Genomic DNA, 18,981 nt, shown 5'->3' with positions numbered 1-18,981 from the left:
TGCTTCTGATGAAAATTCCTACATTATGAGAAGTATAAAACTGCCTTCACAAGAAACTAAGGAGGTTTGGAGTGCTCTGTCTCTAACAGAAGCATAGGCGGCCCTCTGCCTATGCTTGGCGTTGACGTACATTGTTTCCATAAAAAGAACTATGTTAGAATGAAAGGACGCTATCTGTGCAGACCTGTCTTTAGAACCTTTGAAGATAATAAAATTAATATTTGATTCTATGGTGATATTCTCTAGATGAAGCTATGGTGAAAAATGTTTTGGAAAGGAAAAAAAAAAAGAAAGAAAAGACACAGTAGTAGCAGTTCCCAAAGTGGTGAAATCAGTACTAAGAGCAAGTCTGTAGATTCTAGCCTTGGGGGCCTTTCATAGTCCAGCCCTGTGGCCAGCCTCAATACAGATTCCACCAAGAGCTCAAAATAAAGCAACAATAATTCAAACACGTGTGCAGAAATTTCAAATAAAATATGTTGGTGCCATTAAGACACTGAAACTCTCTGAGAGAAGATATGTTGAAGGGCCACTAGACCTGATAAATTATATAGATGTTGCCCAGCAAGATGAAAAGTTGCCTCTTGTTCCTCTGGAGGAAACATTTATAATGGGAGTTTCCAAATATAATACAAGGATCAACATCAGATCAGTATGATATTTTGTATAGGCATGTTCTATATTTAATCATCTGGATGGTGTGTTATGATGATGGTCTGGGGGTGGAAAAACGCTTAGTGGCTCTGAAGAACACAGATGCAAGCAGTGATGAATACAGCCTGTGGGTTCATCAGTGCAACCAGCTGGAACAAACATAAGCAATTTGAAATGTTCTATCTGCCACTTTTGACCCTGTATTAACATCTGCGAAATGTTGAATCCTGCAAATCAAGTGAAAGTCAATTTATCTGAAAGTTCAGCTGTGTTCAAAACAGTTTTTTTAATATGCAATGTTGTACTATTATGGAAATATGAAGTGATCCCTTTTCTGGATTTTCTTAAGAAAATGCAATTAATAAAATATTGATCATTTGTTTTTATAATAAGATGTTTTGTATTAAACAGTGGGAAAAAAAGAAGCTAAAGAGTGGATAGAAAGATGAGCAAACTTATTAATCAGGAAAATAAAGTTTAAAAAAAGTAGTGCATATGGAATAAGTTTTAAATGATAAAGTCAGATCCACCATTTGCTAAAGATGACAGATCAGGCCGCTGTTGATGAAAAAGAAAACATGAACAGTGGAATCCTGAAATTAGATATAATGGATGCATCAGAGTATGGGTACTTGTAAAAATAAATCCAAAAGAATTCTGAAAAAATATGACTAATGTTGTGTAGTTAAATACAGCTCGTCTAGGCTGGGCTAGGCCAAGTGGCTATCCTGGCTTCAGCTGGGCTTGTTTTCAAATTTATTTTAGAAACTCTTAACCAGATGTTCACTGTAAATTAACTGAAGGAGATAAAATAGTTGACACATTGAAAAATTATAAGTCTCCAAGTGAGAAATCTTCACTACAATCAGAAATGGGGGGAAATGCAGTCAGAGAGGGAGAGACAAAAGCTCCAGTGGCAACTTTAAGTCCTTCCTACAGTGCACTGAGAAAAAGAAATGTTTTCACCAAATAGCTAACGTGGGGATAATTCACTCTGTAAAGATAGTGAAGAAGCCTACAAAAAAAGATTAAAAGATTAACATGTAAAGAGCTGTACATTTCCAAAACATTTTTGAGGAAGAACATAAATATTTGGGAAAGTAACTTCATTCAGAAAAATAACTCAAAATGGATCACCAACCTAAATGTAAAATGCAAAACCATAAATTCCTAGAAGAGAATCTCCAAGGAGAAAATCTAGATGACCTTGGATATGAAAATGAATATCACATCAAGATCCAATCCATGAAAGAAAGAATTGATAAACTGGACTTCATTAAAATGTAAAAAAAAAAAAAATCTCTGCTCTGCAAAAGACAATGTCAGTGTAGTGGAAAGAGAAGCCACAGATTGGGACAAAATACCTGCAAAGGGGATATCTGAGCCGGGCGCGGTGGCTCAAGCCTGTAATCCCAGCACTTTGGGAGGCTGAGGTGGGCGGATCACGAGGTCAGGAGATCGAGACCATCCTGGCTAACACGGTGAAACCCCGTCTCTACTAAAAACACAAAAAATTAGCCGGGCGTGTTGGCGGGCGCCTGTATTCCCAGCTACTCGGGAGGCTGAGGCAGGAGAATGGCGTGAACCCAGGAGGTGGAGGTTGCGGTGAGCCGAGATCGCGCCACTGCACTCCAGCCTGGGGGACAGAGAAAGACTCCGTCTCAAAAAAAAAAAAAAAAGGGGGGATATCTGATTTTAAAAAACCTCTAATCCAAAACATACAAAGAATTCTTAAAACTCAACAATAAGAAAACAAACAATTCAACTAAAAAATGGGCCAAAGAACATACCAGACATCTCACCCAAGATAATACATATGGCAAATAAGCATGTGAAAAGATACTCTACATCATATGTCATTAGAGAAATGCAAAATGAAACAACAGTGAGATACCAATACACGCCTGTTAAAATGGCCAAAATCCAGAACTACAGCAAATGCCAAAAATGATATGCAGCAACAGGAATTCCCATTTGTTGCTGGTGGGAATGCAACATGGTACAGTCACTTTGGAAGTGGTTGGTGGTTTCTCATGAAACTAATCATACTCTTACCTTATGATTGAGCAATTATGCCCTTTAATATCTGCCCAAAGGAGTTGAAAACTTGCGCCCACACAAAAACCTGCACGTGAATGTTTATATCAGCATTATTCATATTTGTCAAAACTTGGAAGCAACCAAGATGTCCTTCAGCAGGTGACTGGATAAACTGTGGTACATCTAGACAATGGAATATTATTCAGCACTAAAAAGAAATGAGCTATTAAGCCCTGAAAAGACATGGAGGAAACATAAATGCATATTACTAAATGAAAGAAGCCAATCTGAAAAGGCTACATATTGTATGATTCCAACTATAACACTCTGGAAAAGGCAAAACTATGGAGACAGAAAACAGAAAATTGGTGGTTGCTAGGGTTATGGGGGTTATAGGGTTATGGGGGAAGGAGGGAGGAATGGGCAGAGCACAGAGAATTTTTAGGGCAGAGTGAAAATACTATGATGTTATAATGGTGGATACATGTCATCATAAATTTGTCTAAACCCACAGAACGTACAACACCAAGAACAAACCCTAATGTCAGCTATGGACTCTGGGTGGTAATGATGTGTCAATATAAGTTTATCAACTGTCGGATATTAGTAATGGGGAGGTTATGTATGTATGGGAGCAGAAGACATATGCGCTACCTCTGTACCTTCCTCTCAAATGTGCTGCAATCTGCTCTACAAAAATACTCTTTAAATTAAAAAGTAACCTTACATCGCTGATGTGCCCAAAGGAGCATTTGGAAGGGCCCAAGAGGACCACCAGGACACTTCATAAACAAACAGATCCCCCAAAAAGAATGAGGGTCCTGCATAGGAGCAAGACAGAAAAATGGACAAAAGAGTCACCTAGAAGAAACTAGTCCTACTACAAAGTTTAGCTCAAGGCCAGTCCTGAGAACTATGTACTGTCATCTACCAAGCTGTCCACGACATTTCCAGTATTGTTTTATTTTAAATTCCTACAAAGGAAGAGTGCTATAACTACTTGTGCCTGAAAGATCAGTAGCTTAAGCATAAGAAAGCTAAACAATATGCCTGAGTTCTAAGTAAATTAGGGCAGAAACTAGGAACAAAAAGCAAGTATCCCAATTATGGACAACCCCTCCAGCCATCCCACTCTCCTAAGGGTACTTCATGAAAAGAACTGCAAAATTATCCTGTCTTTTGAAACTGGGAACTTTTGAGGGGACTAGTGCCAAATGGCAATTGTGTCAAGGCCTACAGACATCTCTTAAAAGCATTGTATTTTTTCTAATTAATTCTGTTGAGATTTTGGAATTTTTGTTTCAAAAATGTGTTTGGGAGAGAAATCCACAAGGTTTTAGGTTATTAGGAAGTAGTCCATGAATAAAAACCTGTGAAAACCAATGTCTAAAATGGATTAATGCTCTCTACATAGGAATAGTCATCAGTATACGGAAAAAGAAATACTAATGTAAACAGATTCCTTATTTACTAGATGAAAAATGGCTTTCTTCAGACTTTTTAAAAAAGACTTTGTGACTATTATCATATAGATATTTAAAATTTTGTATTTGGTTAACTTAATATCCCCAAGTTTCAAAAAAGTCGTCAATAGGACAATTGACACTCCAATGGTTTGGCAAAATTTCAGGGACAGAAATTAAAATCTCAGTCAAAAGAAACACCAAAAAAGAAATTCCTAGCTTTAACTCATAGACAATATGCCAACTATGTAACCTATTTTATAAGAAAGTATTTATATCCCCTATTCTCCCCTGGTATTCCATGCACAGAAAGAGTGTAGCAGCAGGAACACACAACAGTTCCCTTACTCAGACCTCATACTTACAGTCCTTTACCTTACAGACCTAATAGCTACAACAATCTCTCCAAGGTATTTCAATATACGTTAGTATTTTTTTAGGAAAAAAAAAAAAAAACTTCATGATGCTCCTGTTGTTGCTTTACGAAGGGCATCTAGATGTTTTTGTAATAAGGGTGCTGTTAAATTCAAGCAGGACCTACCTGCATTGGAAGTATGACATACTCCATATCATATACTTGGTATATACTTGGTATAAATTTAAGACAGAACCATGGAATTACACTAACTGGAATTATCAATACAAGGATTGGTAAAATTATTAACTTAGCTATAATACATGTCAAGTATTAGGTTTAACCCGTGATTCATTTCTGACAAAAACACTCATTTTCTCTCAGCTTCTAGGTATGAAAATTACATTCTCAAAAATTAATCATAATTTTTAAATCTCAGATCATATTAGGGGTTAAGGAGTACAGCACAAAATCTCATGAGGTCATATTTTCATTCTGTTAAAAGAATATTTCACCAACTAAAGTTAAATAGGACAAAAAAAATTTTAAAAGACAGGCATTATACTTCTTTAAATATATTCAGCAACTAGGGTAATAAAAGTTTTCCTTTTTTCCAATTACTCATCACCACATAGCATTTAACTTCCTGATTTTTTCCTTTTTTTTTTTTAACTAACCCACCTATTTAACATTTCATAAGGTAAATGATAGGTTTACAGCTCTTAGAAATTTGGAAACCAAATTATCTTACTAACTGAAAAAAGCAAAGCACAGAATAATGCACAGAATGATACTTTTGTGTTTTTAAAAGCAAGTATCTTGGTTCCTAAATTTCCTATTTTTGTTAATTTATTTATTTATTTATTTTATTTTTTTTTAAGAGGCAGGGTCTCCCTCTGTCACCCAGGCTAGAGGGCAGTGGCACCATCATGGCTCACTGTAGCCTCAAAGTCCCTGGGCTCAAGCAATCCTCCCACCTCAACCGCCTGAGTAGACGGGGCTACAGGTGCATGCCACCATGCGTAGGTAATTTTTTTTAATATATTTTTATACAGACAGGGTCTAGCTATGCTGCCCAAGCTGGTCTTGAACTCCTGGGCTCAAACAAGCCTCCTTCCTTGGCCTTCCAAACTGCTGTGATTACAGGTGTGAGCCACAGCGTCCAATGGCTTCCACATTTCTAAAGCTTAAGTAGGCAAGTTATTTTATATAAATATTTTTAGTTAATAGGAATAGGAATTAATAACTTTTATTAATAATGGTTAGCATAGAGTGGGAGCAGAAGGGAGAAGTATGACGGGAAATTTTTACTCTTCATAATTTAAGACACACAAGATATATAATACAAGAATCTAAGATACATTATGCAAGCAACTTGTATTTTTTCTTTGCCTTCCTCTATAAATTTTTTTAAAAATATAGAAAGTTCATAAGTTATCTGGAAAACCTCCACCACTAATTGTTCAATCAATCTCTCCAGTAGAGGGCATGGTAGGTTCAACACAGAAAATGTATGGTTAGGTTATCAGCCACTCTCAAACTGCGGTTTTGCTTTGCAACTTTTACAACCCACTGCATTGTTTCTTCCTCTACCACAGGATGGAAAATATGTGTCATCTTTATGTGGAGCAATTCTGTTTACCTAAAAGCCAGTTGCAACAACAAAAAGGGAAGTCATCAAAGATTCCAGCTTTTGTTTTACATATATATACGTAAATATACGTAATGCATATGTAAATATACATGTAATACATATTACATATATGCGTGAAATATATAATATGTATATATTCATGTTACATATATTACATGTATATGTAAATATACATATATTGGCCTGTCTTTTAAAAGACATTAACATGGCAAGTTTTTGAGGAAAAGGTTTCTATAGCAGGTACTGCCTTAACTCTTAAAATTACACATAGATACAAAAGTTACAAGTTGATTTATATCCAGATTTATTAACCAACCACATAATTTTCAGAGAAAAATTAATTTTCTGCCACCTAACATCAGTCACCGATCTGGAAGGGTTTATGAAAAAAGCAAAGAATTATATTAAACACAAAACCATCAAGAATAATCTATATTTAAACCAGTTACTTACACAGGTACATATATGTTCACTTTCATTAATATATTGAGATGATTAAACTTCCTTGGCTTGGAGATATCTGAAAAGTGTAATTAATTATTATTACTAAGATACAGGGTCTCACTCTATCACTCAGGTTGGAGTGCAATGGCACAGTCATAGCTCACTGTAACTTGAATGCTTGAGCCTCGAACTTCTGAGCTCAAGCCTTCCACCTGCCTCAGCCTCCCAAAGTGCTGGGATTTCCAGCATGAACCACAATACCCAACCTGAAAAGTCTGTTAATCAGTTTCCTTATTTTTCTGATTTATTATCCAGTGAGCATTTATTAAATATCTATAACGAGCTTGATCTTCTACAAATTTGTGTATCTTGTGTACTTGTGTACCTACAAATTGAAACATCTTGATATTTAATATTATCTACACATTTATAACCTAATTACCTCTGAGTTAATCCTCGTATGATTTTTCCATCTTGAACAGCTATGGTTTGAACATTTCCATTTTCCACACATATGCAAATCAGTAATAAACTTCCGTACAGTACTTTAGAGCTTAGTAAAGACCTTTCATGTAAGAGTCACATAATATCCTATGAGGCTGGCAAGAAAATACATGTTACTCTTATTACAGATGAGAAACTGGGACTCAAAGAGGTGTGAAGCTAGTGTCCCAACAGTTACTTAGCATTTACTGGGTAAGCCCAGGCTCTAACTGGGTCTCCTGACAGAAGTCCAGCTCTCTCTCTCTCTGCTGCCTCTTTGTCAGAACTCCTGGCCTACCAGCGAATTTAACTGTCTATGAGTAAATTCTAACATCTAAGGTTCTAAATATAAAACATATTGAGGTTTACATTGGTGAGAAAAAGCAAGTGTGCGTATTACAGATAGCTGATAAATACGTACTGAGTCATCAGAAAGTGAAAATAGATGTAGGAATATTATGCAAAGTATAGGAGAGGAGGAGCATATGCTTAAGAAAAAATGGTATTCCTAGAGTTAACAAGCATGTTTCAAAGTATCTATTACTGAAATCTACATGATTTTCCTTTCCACAATAAAGTCCACAACTCGTCTTAAATAATAACTGCAGGTTTTGCCCTCCAAGTCAAATTTGGAGCTTCAACTACTGGCAGCTCACCGTAAGAATATATTAACTATTTCCAATTTTCTTTGAAGAAGTCGAATACAAAGTAGAGAAAATATCTGCAGCTTGGTTGCAAAGCCGCTTAAACATTTCACTGGCTAGTTCTGGTAATATTATCCGAAATCAGCTCATTTTGTGGTTGAGGTAATCTATTTGTCTTTACCAATCAAGTCGTTTTAAAACCTTCAGGAGTAGAGATACTTGAAGAATTAACAAATAAAACTTAATCAAGGAAACTGTTAACTCCTCCTCCCCCCTACTTTTTGCCAGTTATTAAATGTTCTGGTAAATCCTAACTCAACAAGAATGACTCATGAGGAAATCCTGACTCCTTGAACTCACTGATTCTGGTGCATTACAGCTATGAAATCCCTGTGTCTCCAGCTTTCTCTCCCACCATAAGGAAACCTGTGATTTCTATTTTGGCAGGAAATGTGACCAAGGGCTCCTGAGCAATGACCCTATAGACAGACCCAGCCACGTGCCTAGTAGTGATCAAAAATGCAAACCCAATTAAAGCACTGTCTTCTGATAAATTCACTTTCTCTTGTTCAATCCCTAATGTTAATTCTCAAAGTGTTCCAAGACGCCCCAGCAAGCTGCAGAGCAGGTCCCACCCTGCCCCTGGGCAATCAACGTTTCAGGTTACTCCTTCCTTAAGTGGCAGAGAGAAACGGGCGAGGGTCTCCCCGTTGCCTCAGTTCATAGACCAGGGGGTGTCGAATGAGTCCTACGGCAGGACAGCAAACAAGAAATGAGGCGCGGGGTCAGGGAACGCGCTCAAAAAAGGAAGAAAAATCCCACTCTTCATTCGAAATCAGGCCACTGCACTCCGGCCTCGTGGCGGGCGACCTCCTCCGGCCAGGGAATCGCCGCTCTGGCCTCGGGCTGGGGAGCCCGTCAGGGTGGGTAAGGGAGCGCCGGCGCCCCCGCCGGGCCGCAGCCAACTTCGGCTCCCTCCCTCCGTCGCAAAGCCCTCGAGCCCGCCCGGCCGCCACGCTTCAGCAAAAGGTCGTGCGCAGCGGCCCACACTGAAGACTCTCCGTCTGCTCCCACACCTGCCACTGCTGGCCGCTGCTATGTGGCCCGAGTGCGCAAGACGCCAGGGCCGCAGACGTCAGCAGCGCCCCGGTTTCGAGACCCTTCGGCAGCAGCCGTCACTGCCGCCGGCGGGCGCTGACCCCATCCCCGTGCCCTTCTGCAGCCGACCAATCCGCGTCCTCTTGAGGCGGGGCCGGAGCCGCGAGGCCCCGCCCCCAAGCCGAGGCCTGTTATAAATGCTGCGACGCACACCCAGCCGCAAATAGCCGGGGCCCTAGCGGGAGGACGATAATGCAAAGTGCTATGTTCTTGGCTGTTCAACACGACTGCAGACCCATGGACAAGAGCGCAGGCAGCGGCCACAAGAGCGAGGAGAAGCGGGAAAAGATGAAACGGACCCTGTGAGTATGGCTTTCTTCCCTCTCCCGCCACCCCCTCCCTGCCCCACACTGCGAGCTGCAAACGCGGTACTTTCGGGCTCGCGTTTGACGTTAGGAAACTAGCCTGAGCCTCTGCAGGGAAAAAAAAAAAATTCGAAAAGGTCAATTTGTTAAGTAAGGTTAAATCTGGGTGATGCTCGGGTAGAGTTTAGGAACCGAGGGAGACAGTTGATATGAGGGCGGTGGTTGATGCGCTAAGAAATTGCGGGTCGCTTTTTGTCCTCCTGCATTCAAAATGACATCAGAATCCTGCGGCTGAAGCGCGTCCCCCGCATTCATACGTTGCATGATGAGTTCTCATCAGCTTACACAGCTACTGGAAGGAGATGCTCTTGCTAGTTCTGAATATACTCGTTTAAAATCCATTTTTGTTTTTTAATTATAGAGCAGATCTCACCCAGTCCGAATGTGGAACAAATAATTGTTATGCAGCGTCTGCTTAAAAGAATTGTTGTAGGTGGGGAAGGAAGAGCGCAGGGGAATCAATCACCCACCTCTTTGTACAGTCTCTGGCGTGGTCCAGAACCTCCTGCTCTAAAGAGAGAAGCGTGGGTCGGCTCCGGACAGTTCCATGTCTGTCCTTTTCATTAAAGTGCAAAACGTCTCGAAATTGTAATTAACCTTGCAAACAAACTGATGCCCTTTGTGAGCCAGAAATAGTATCTGCCTTTTGAACTAAATTCATTAACAATTCTTTAAAATACCCTAGTGATTCTAGGTAGCCCTGCCCTTAATTGTAAAACTAGTAGATACGATCAGATTAATGGATGAAACTGCTCAGTACATGAGGTTTAAATGTTAGGTGGATAAGACTGTTATTTGAAGAGTTCTTGCTTTGCCTTATGCGGTTTGTTTCTAGTTACTGGGTGACTTTATTTGGTAAAAATGCGTTCAGCTGCAGTAGCATATTCAAGTGTTGCTACTTAGTAATTATCTTTTTAATTTTTTGTTTTAGTTTAAAAGATTGGAAGACCCGTTTGAGCTACTTCTTGCAAAATTCCTCTACTCCTGGAAAGCCCAAAACCGGCAAAAAAAGCAAACAGCAAGCTTTCATCAAGTAAGTTGAGAATCCTTTGCTTGCAAATATCAATAGTTAGCTGCTGAACTGAAAAGGGGAACTCTTGATGTGCATAAGCTAACATGCAGAACCTCTCTTGCAGGCCTTCTCCTGAGGAAGCACAGCTGTGGTCAGAAGCATTTGACGAGCTGCTAGCCAGCAAATGTAAGTTAACTCTTGAACTTGAGCCATTGCTAACATAGCAAAAGCCTGGAAAGACGGCGTCCACCTAACAGAAGAGCAGCTTGCCTGAGGGGGATTAGACTGCAGTCACTATAGGATAAAGCCTGTTTTTCTCTCCTTTATTTTCCAGAGTTTAACAAATAAATGTGTATATTCTCTCCAGGTGGGGAAGAAAATCAGCCTAAACAAATTAAAGTGGCAGTTGCTTATAGTTAAGGTTGAGTCAGTTTTTCCATTGCATACAATGTTTTCAAGAGGCTTAGTTCCCAGAGAATTTATGGCTCCCCTATAAATATTTACTTTGCATTGACAGCAAAGTACTTATATTTTTGCAGCAGAGTGCCAACATAAGCCTTTTGCCTACTGGTATCTTAGTCTTTAAAAAGCTAAATTTTGAGAATTAACAGGTTTGAGTGAAATCTAGAAAATTCATTTAGAAATAATTAAAATGTGAGGGATAGGAGAAACATAAAGAATCATTTGGTCTCTCAGTTCTTCACATTCTGCATGCTTTCTTTTCTCCCCCCTTCAGATGGTCTTGCTGCATTCAGGGCTTTTTTAAAGTCGGAATTCTGTGAAGAAAATATTGAATTCTGGCTGGCCTGTGAAGACTTCAAAAAAACCAAATCACCCCAAAAGCTGTCCTCAAAAGCAAGGAAAATATATACTGACTTCATAGAAAAGGAAGCTCCAAAAGAGGTAAGGAAACAAGTTCCTAATTGCAGCACAATCTGGACATTTTTAGCACAAAAGTGAAACAAAATAATCAAGGACAAAGCGGGGCTAGAAGGAGGGGTAAAAAGTCCCTCCACGTTGTAGCTCTCAGTTATGTTAAAGTTCTCCCGTGACTTAGCTAATAAAGCTAATCACACGTTATAATTTTTATTTTTTGTTTTCAAATACCTAATTTTAATCTTTAACTCTGAATACCAAATAAACAACTTTTTTGTTTTATTTCAGATAAACATAGATTTTCAAACCAAAACTCTGATTGCCCAGAATATACAAGAAGCTACAAGCGGCTGCTTTACAACTGCCCAGAAAAGGGTATACAGCTTGATGGAGAACAACTCTTATCCCCGTTTCTTGGAGTCAGAATTCTACCAGGACTTGTGTAAAAAGCCACAAATCACCACAGAGCCTCATGCTACATGAAATGTAAAAGGGAGCCCAGAAATGGAGGACATTTCATTCTTTTTCCTGAGGGGAAAGACTGTGACCTGCCATAAAGACTGACCTTGAATTCAGCCTGGATGTTCAGGAAACATCACTCAGAACTATTGATTCAAAGTTGGGTAGTGAATCAGGAAGCCAGTAACTGACTAGGAGAAGCTGGTATCAGAACAGCTTCCCTCACTGTGTACAGAACGCAAGAAGGGAATAGGTGGTCTGAACATGATGTCTCACTCTGAAAAGCAGGAATGTAAGATGATGAAAGAGACAATGTAATACTGTTGGTCCAAAAGCATTTAAAATCAATAGATCTGGGATTATGTGGCCTTAGGTAGCTGGTTGTACATCTTTCCCTAAATCGATCCATGTTACCACATAGTAGTTGTAGTTTAGGACTCAATAACAGTAAAGTGTTTACTATGTGCAAGGGTATTGAAATTCTTATGACCACAGATCATCAGTACTGTTGTCTCATGTAATGCTAAAACTGAAATGATCTGTGTTTGCATTGTTAAAAACGATGTGTGAAATAGAATGAGTGCTATGGTGTTGAAAACTGCAGTGTCCGTTATGAGTGCCAAAAATCTGTCTTGAAGGCAGCTACACTTTGAAGTGGTCTTTGAATACTTTTAATAAATTTATTTTGATAAATAATATTGAACACTTGGAGTCTAGATGTGATTTTATTTTTGATAACTGGAAATGTGGCAGATAAAGGGAAAACATCTTTATAGTAAAAGACATTTCTGTTTTTGTGCCTGCCCATTGAGAACTGACAGTCTTCAGAACTGAGAAATGATAGTTGCAGACAGATAATTCTTTTTTTAAAACCTATAAGCATTATGCAGACCTAAGGAAGTCACATCCTTAGAACCACTGCATTTATGCTTTGTAATCTTAAAAAAAATCAAGCTTGTTAATGAAACACCGATCTAAAGCCTTCTGTATCTAAGTACCAGCTAAATATGAGAAGTAAATGTAATGGAGACAAGCACAAAAATTATTCACATAATTAAGCTTCTCAAATGAAGAAAGCAGCCAAATAAGGTCAATGTAGGCCTGTCTTTATTTACTTTCCATTGGTTCCAAGCTCCCCCACCGGTACCGGCATGGGCTTCCAAGATAAATACCTGAAATTGTTCCCTTCCATAATGTATCAATACAAAATCTCAGAATTTTCCTGATTTTCATGCCTTCATTTGGCCAACAAAGAATCTATGTTACTTTAGGTAATGATAAAGTCAAAAGAAGTGCACTTTCGTTTCTTAGACTTAAATCCAGAAATGTGCTTTTTTCCACTTGAGAGAGGAAGCCCTTGAATCTGTTTTCAAACTGGCTAATTAAAAAACACCCCTTCTTCAGCAGGCTGTTTTTTTCAATGTCCTTGATTATGGTCTTAATAAGAAAGGAGGAGGAACCCTGATTTTAGAGTTGGAAGAACTGACCCAAAGTAATCATTTCTCATAGCTTTGTGACCCTGAGTGTCCCCATTGTCTTCTCTGACTCTTCATTTTAGACCTTCCTGCCTTTCTGGTTTTATAAAGTAGTAAGGGACTTTAGAAATCATAAAGCACTAAGAACATTTTTTTTCTGATTTGCCAAAAGAAAAATTGACCTCCAGTAGTTTACTGTTTCCATTGTGATTGCACTAATTTTCACCTTAGCCAGAGTTTCTGGCACCAACAAGCACAAGCTCTATTAGAGAGACTACCTTGTCTACTCCTGTAACAGCAGCCAGAATAATACATAATAGGTGCTCCATAAATATTAGTTGAATAAATGAATCCAAAGGGTCATTGAAACAAATATTTCTTTGGAGAATAAATGTGTCAGGTCTAGCATAATCCTTAATTTGGAAAGATTTTGGCCAACAGAGGAACTCAGGAGTCATGCCGTATATCATCCTATTTGTCACCAAGTCATTTATTTTACTTCAAACCTCTCTACAGCCTACTCTCTGTTACCACTCTGATCAAAGACACCATCATGTGATGCCTAGATTACTGCAATAGTCTCATCTCCTCTCACCCACTCTTCCCCCTCTCCCACACCAATGTGTTGCTGCCTTTTAACTCTAGGGATCCCTTCAAGACAAATCTGATCTTGTCTCCAGTTGCTTATAAACACCTTGACAGGTTTTGCAAACAATTAGGATAAAGACAGTATCTCTAATATGGCCTAACACCTGCATGGCTTGACCCCTCCTTTTGTTCCAACCTTGACTCTACCACATTTCTCCCAGCTCTTTCTGCTAAGCCACACTGTCCTACTTTCCTAGCAGGTGCCATGCCCACTGGCCTCACAGGACCTTAGCACCTAATAGTTCCTCTGCATGGAATTCAATTTTAGCTCTTACTCATGCACATAGCAATGCAATTGCCACTTCCTTAGGGAAGCTTCCCTGACCTCCTTACCTAGGTCAGATCCCCTTTTAGATGGTCTCATAGCGCCAAGTTCTCTAATTTAGAGCATTTAATGGAGTTGTAAGTTCTCATTAATTTGTCTGATTATTTAATAATTCTATGTCTTCACTAAATTGTAGGAACCACAATTTGAGGACCCTTGGCCTTTTTCCGCTCACCACTGAATCCCAACACCTAGCATAGTGCCTGGTGTACGATGGGAGCTGCATAAATAATTGTTGAATGAATGGATGAGTATTAAAAGATCTTGCAAACAAATTTTGATGAAACAAGGATCTACCAATGCACAAGCAATTAAGGACAAGACTTTTTTAAAACCCCACCGGCTCAAATGTCTGAAAATATCTGTAGAACTTTTTTCTTTGGCAAAAATAAGTAACTACCTCTTACTTGGCAAAGTTTCTGTAACTTTTGACCTGTAATAAAAAAGAGGCCAGATTACACTAACAAAAAACAAAAGTTTTTATTTTCAGGGCTGCTGAAAGCACAGACTATATTCAGGTAGTATTTTCCAACGTTCTGTAGTGTGGAACAAACTGAAATAGAGTTAAGATTAGAAACCACATTCATCCACAAATAAATATTACTTAATGTTCCAGTTTCCCAGAGTTCACACACTTAGGATCCACAGTCCACTCATTTTGATATTTCATTGTTCATATATTTTCAGCCCAATGATATTTTAAAATATATCAATTTCATACGATCTTACTAAAAAAATAGAAAATTATATGTTAGATGTCATGTGAGCACAGGGAGACAATAAATGAGTTTCAATAAAATTACCTATAGTGGTCACCCAAAATGTCATAGGAAGCAGATCTTTAGGAGATGTGTTTGTGTTGTGTTGTTGTTTAACCACAGCATTTGATCATGTATGGTAGTGATTGTGATTCTCACCTTGTGGGGTTGGACAGTGAAGGGAAACAGTGATTGTGCATTTCTCTGTGTCTTGAGAGGTGTTACGCACGGGAGTGCATTGTGTATTTGGACAGTATAGAGACTAGGAAGTGTCTGCCCTGTGCCAGCCACTAGACTGTTTCTTTGTTTTCCTATGTTAGTTCAAAATTGCAGCTAAAGGACTTAACCTGACTTTACAGAGAACATCACCACTATTGACTGTTAAGTGTTGACATGTATACACATTCCCTGGGTCTGACTTTGATGCTTTTTGACAACTTTAGGAAGCCATTTTGGCCAATGGCAGTGAGCAAAAGTGTTTTATCTAATTTCTGACATCTTAGCTAAAGAGCAGCTTGGAGCTGAGGTAATGATAACAACCCAAAAGAGCTTCTTCTGTGGCCTAAAGGATAGAAAAAGGAATCACCAGGTGATAGGCTTAAATACTAGTGGTTGGGATATTATTCTGCAGGAATGTGACACCAATCTCAAGTAACATTTATGGAAATGACTTGGGTATCAATATAAGGCTCGACTGGAGACAGGGCGATGAGTTAGCAGGCTGCAATAATAGCTCACATGAGAACCAGCCATGTGTCTGAACCAGGACGGTGTCACCAAATAATTCAGTGTAACTTGATAGTAAATTATACATCACCTACTCCATGCAGAACACCGATCTAAACCACATAGGGAATAAATATAAAGACCCATGAGACACATTCCCTATCATCCAAGAAGTACCAATTAAGTAGCTGATGAAATAAATATACCAAATTAAAACAGAGTGTGAGCTATGATTGCTAATTAATTATGAAAATAAAAGTGCAGATACCTTTAGCTGGAATAAATCAAGAAACAGAGTGAAGTGGCATTTTTGTTGGTATTTAATAAATGTGTTGAATTTAAGAGAGATAAAGGAGAGATTATTCAGGATGGAGAAACAGTCTAAATCGAAGGAAAGGGGAAAAGTAGGATTACCTGTTGCATTGTGCTATGATATTTTTGTAGGCAGATATTTTTAATGGGGATGTATATTTGAAAACTAGTCCATCGATTTTGTTTTTTAACAAATATTAAAAGTAAATATATAGATAAATATTTATGAAGGACTTCTCTGGGCAAGACAGGTCTATAAGAGTAGAAGACTAGAACCTCAAAACACAACTAAAAGCTGCACTTAATTTTTCTTAAAAGTTGATTTTCGTAAGATCATCATCACAGTTATTAAGCTTTATCAAATCTTTCTTCATGATTTCCCAGGCGTCATTCCCTTCCCTTACTACAGCCAAGTGCTTATTCACCATGGTCATCCTCCTCTCACCTATCTCAATAGGCCTCAGATCCTGTATTCTGCTTTTCATCCCTTCCCTAGAATGCCATTTGAACGCTAATTTTCTGACACTACTCTTATGCTCAGAAAAGTACATAAATTCCTTGGTATCTCCCACATCAAGGGAAATTCCTATGCCTAAGGCAAAAAACTCTCTACCATTTTTGTAAAATTTTGGCCCATCCAATCTTATCTCCCACTGTTGACATGAAACATTTGATACTGGTTTTTCTTATTGCCTCTGAGATATATTATTCTCCTATTATTAAATCAAAAATTTCCCTTTGCCCAAAACCCTCTGTCTCTTCCCTTAAGTTATACTCACTTTTTAAGGCTCAGATAAAGTTTCACCTCCATAAAATATTTCCATGGGTGCATCAGTCATATCTCCAATTAAGTGGTCACTAACTAGACCATTCCGACTTACTCCGTTTTCAAAGTAACTAATAAAGTTCCATATTACTGATACTCGTTGCTCATTGATGATCTTATTAACTTATTGGTTCACTGATTGACTCACAAACTCAAGTAAAAATCCATGCAATAATATAAATGATTTCGTTTAAATATGCTAAACTCACTTGTAAAAAATAACAGTTTTTTCAGAAGTCTACATAGTTTTCATCTTGGCTGTACATTTTTGCCTTGCAAATTTATAGTAAAACTGAACCATGTGGATCTTGGATGAAATCCTAATGTTAGATTTTCTCAAATTCCAAATTAATCTGATATTTGTATGGTTTTAAAAGTGCACTGACCTATAAGGAAGCTTCCTTTAGGAGTGATTCTGTGTGTTTATTAAGCTGGTGTATATCTTAGACAGGTACAGACGTCACACCAAAATCAAAATAATGAAAAAGAAAAATGGGCCAAAAGGAAGAGTGAGAAGAAACTATTTCCCTGCTATTTGGAGTGAAGAGGGAGTTGATTTTTTTTTTAATGCGTTTGCAACTTCCAGTCTCATAGGACTATTCCCACCTCCACCCCAAATTACTCTCCCAGTCTTTAGCTTCAGAATGCAACCACAGGTAATCTATAATGAGTGCATTTGAAATTGCACTGTTGAAAGAACTAAGAAAAGTATGCGGTTTACATGAGCTGTGGTGTAGTCTGACAAAGACCAGATATAAAACTTTTGTTTGAAAAGCAGGTGGTACTTAGTAGATCTTTCCCTGCTTGCAGGGAAGCTTACAGTATTAAATCTCCACTCGGCACAAACCAACATATTCTCACATAGGGTAATTTTCTTGCAAAGGTGGCCACTGAGCATTGTAACATAAATGTCAGGACTTAAAGTTCTACTTCTTTCTAATTTCTTCTACTTCTGTTTTTCAGATGCCAGAGTTTCACAACTCCTATAACACTCTATAAAAGTTCTAGTAATATGATTAACATTTTGAGAGCAACTAATAATGCGACTATTTCAGAAATAATTGTAGTCATTACACATTTTCAGAAAAACCAGTTACCACCGAAAATGTTAATGGTAGTTGAAGTACTTCTGAACTTTGAGACATTAGTTAGCCATAGGACATAAAAAATAACTCAGAAAGAATATTGACCACAAAAGCAGTAAAGTAGTACTATACAATAAAAATAAAATAATATTTTATGATATTATGATATATTATATATATCATCATATATGATGATTAATAATTTATGTATCATTTATATATCATCACATATGTATTATGATACATATTATAATAATACGATATAAGACTATATGCAGTCCAGTAGGGTGGCTCATGCCTGTAATCCCAGCACTTTGGGAGGCCAAAGTGGGTGGATCACCTGAGGTCAGGAAGTCGAGATCAGCCTGGCCAACATGGTGAAACCTCGTCTATACTAAAAATACAAAACAATTAGCCAAGCATAGTGGCACACGCCTGTAATTCCAGCTACTTGGGAAGTTGAGGCAGGAGAATGGCTTGAACCCAGGAGGTGGAGGTTTCAGTGAGCTGAGATGGCGCCACTGCACTCCAGCCTGGGGTACAGCGTGAGACATTGTCTAAAAAAAAAAAAAAAAAAGAATATATGCCACATATGTAATGTCAAATATTATAACAAAATTTAAATAATTTAAAAGAAATAGGTGAAATTGATTTGAATAATATATTTTATGTAACCCATTATATTTATAATATTATCATTTCAACATGTAATCAATGTGATATATTATGAAAGAGATAGTTTAATTTTTTTTATTTGGTCTTCAAATTCTGGTGCATATTTTACACTTGCAGCCCATGCAGATCCATGTCAGACACATTTCATACTAAACAAGTTTTAGGCAAGGCAGTCCCCAGTCCTATATCTTTGATTTGATAAGCTCTCAGTTATGATTGATATGATTTAAAAACCTAAGGTAGACCTCATGTTGGCATATTATTTTTGTGTTCTAACTACTTAAAATATAATACACATTTCTTTTTTAACTTGCGCAAAGGCAAACGGTCAACCACTTCCTCACTCAAAATGCATTCAGGAGATCGAGACCATGGTGAAACCCCGTCTCTACTAAAAATACAAAAAATTAGCCGGGCATGGTGGCGGGCGCCTGTAGTCCCAGCTACTCGGAGAGGCTGAGGCAGGAGAATGGCGTGAACCCGGGAGGCGGAGCTTGCAGTGAGCCGAGATTGCGCCACTGCACTCCAGCCTGGGCGACAGAGC

The 18,981-nt window shown here is 38.3% G+C and overlaps 1 protein-coding gene and 1 pseudogene across 1 annotated transcript; both read left to right on the top strand.

The window, feature by feature from the left end:
• Nucleotides 1–264: 264 nt before the first annotated feature.
• Nucleotides 265–878, top strand: LOC116457978 (integrin beta-1-binding protein 1-like; annotated as a pseudogene).
• An 8,140-nt stretch (nt 879–9,018) lies between these two features.
• RGS2 (regulator of G protein signaling 2) lies at nt 9,019–12,310 on the top strand. Its single transcript, XM_032136899.2, has 5 exons — nt 9,019–9,197; nt 10,192–10,293; nt 10,397–10,458; nt 11,009–11,175; nt 11,437–12,310. The coding sequence occupies exons 1-5, from the start codon at nt 9,088–9,090 to the stop codon at nt 11,629–11,631; spliced, it is 636 nt and encodes a 211-aa protein (XP_031992790.1). The 5' UTR covers nt 9,019–9,087; the 3' UTR covers nt 11,632–12,310.
• Nucleotides 12,311–18,981: the final 6,671 nt, after the last annotated feature.

The sequence above is a fragment of the Hylobates moloch genome, unplaced genomic scaffold (genome assembly GCF_009828535.3).
Source record: "Hylobates moloch isolate HMO894 unplaced genomic scaffold, HMol_V3 SCAFFOLD_18, whole genome shotgun sequence".
Lineage (NCBI taxonomy): Eukaryota > Metazoa > Chordata > Mammalia > Primates > Hylobatidae > Hylobates > Hylobates moloch.
Note: the sequence above shows the minus strand (reverse complement) of the source record. Positions and strands in the feature narration are given on the sequence as shown.

Bases quoted from the DNA above. Each gene is read 5' to 3' on its own strand.
- RGS2 (XM_032136899.2), top strand. From the start codon at position 9,088: ATGCAAAGTGCTATGTTCTTGGCTGTTCAACACGACTGCAGACCCATG. The intron at 10,459-11,008 runs GTAAGTTAACTC...TCCCCCCTTCAG, and splicing joins CGAGCTGCTAGCCAGCAAAT to ATGGTCTTGCTGCATTCAGG. The intron at 11,176-11,436 runs GTAAGGAAACAA...GTTTTATTTCAG, and splicing joins AAAAGGAAGCTCCAAAAGAG to ATAAACATAGATTTTCAAAC.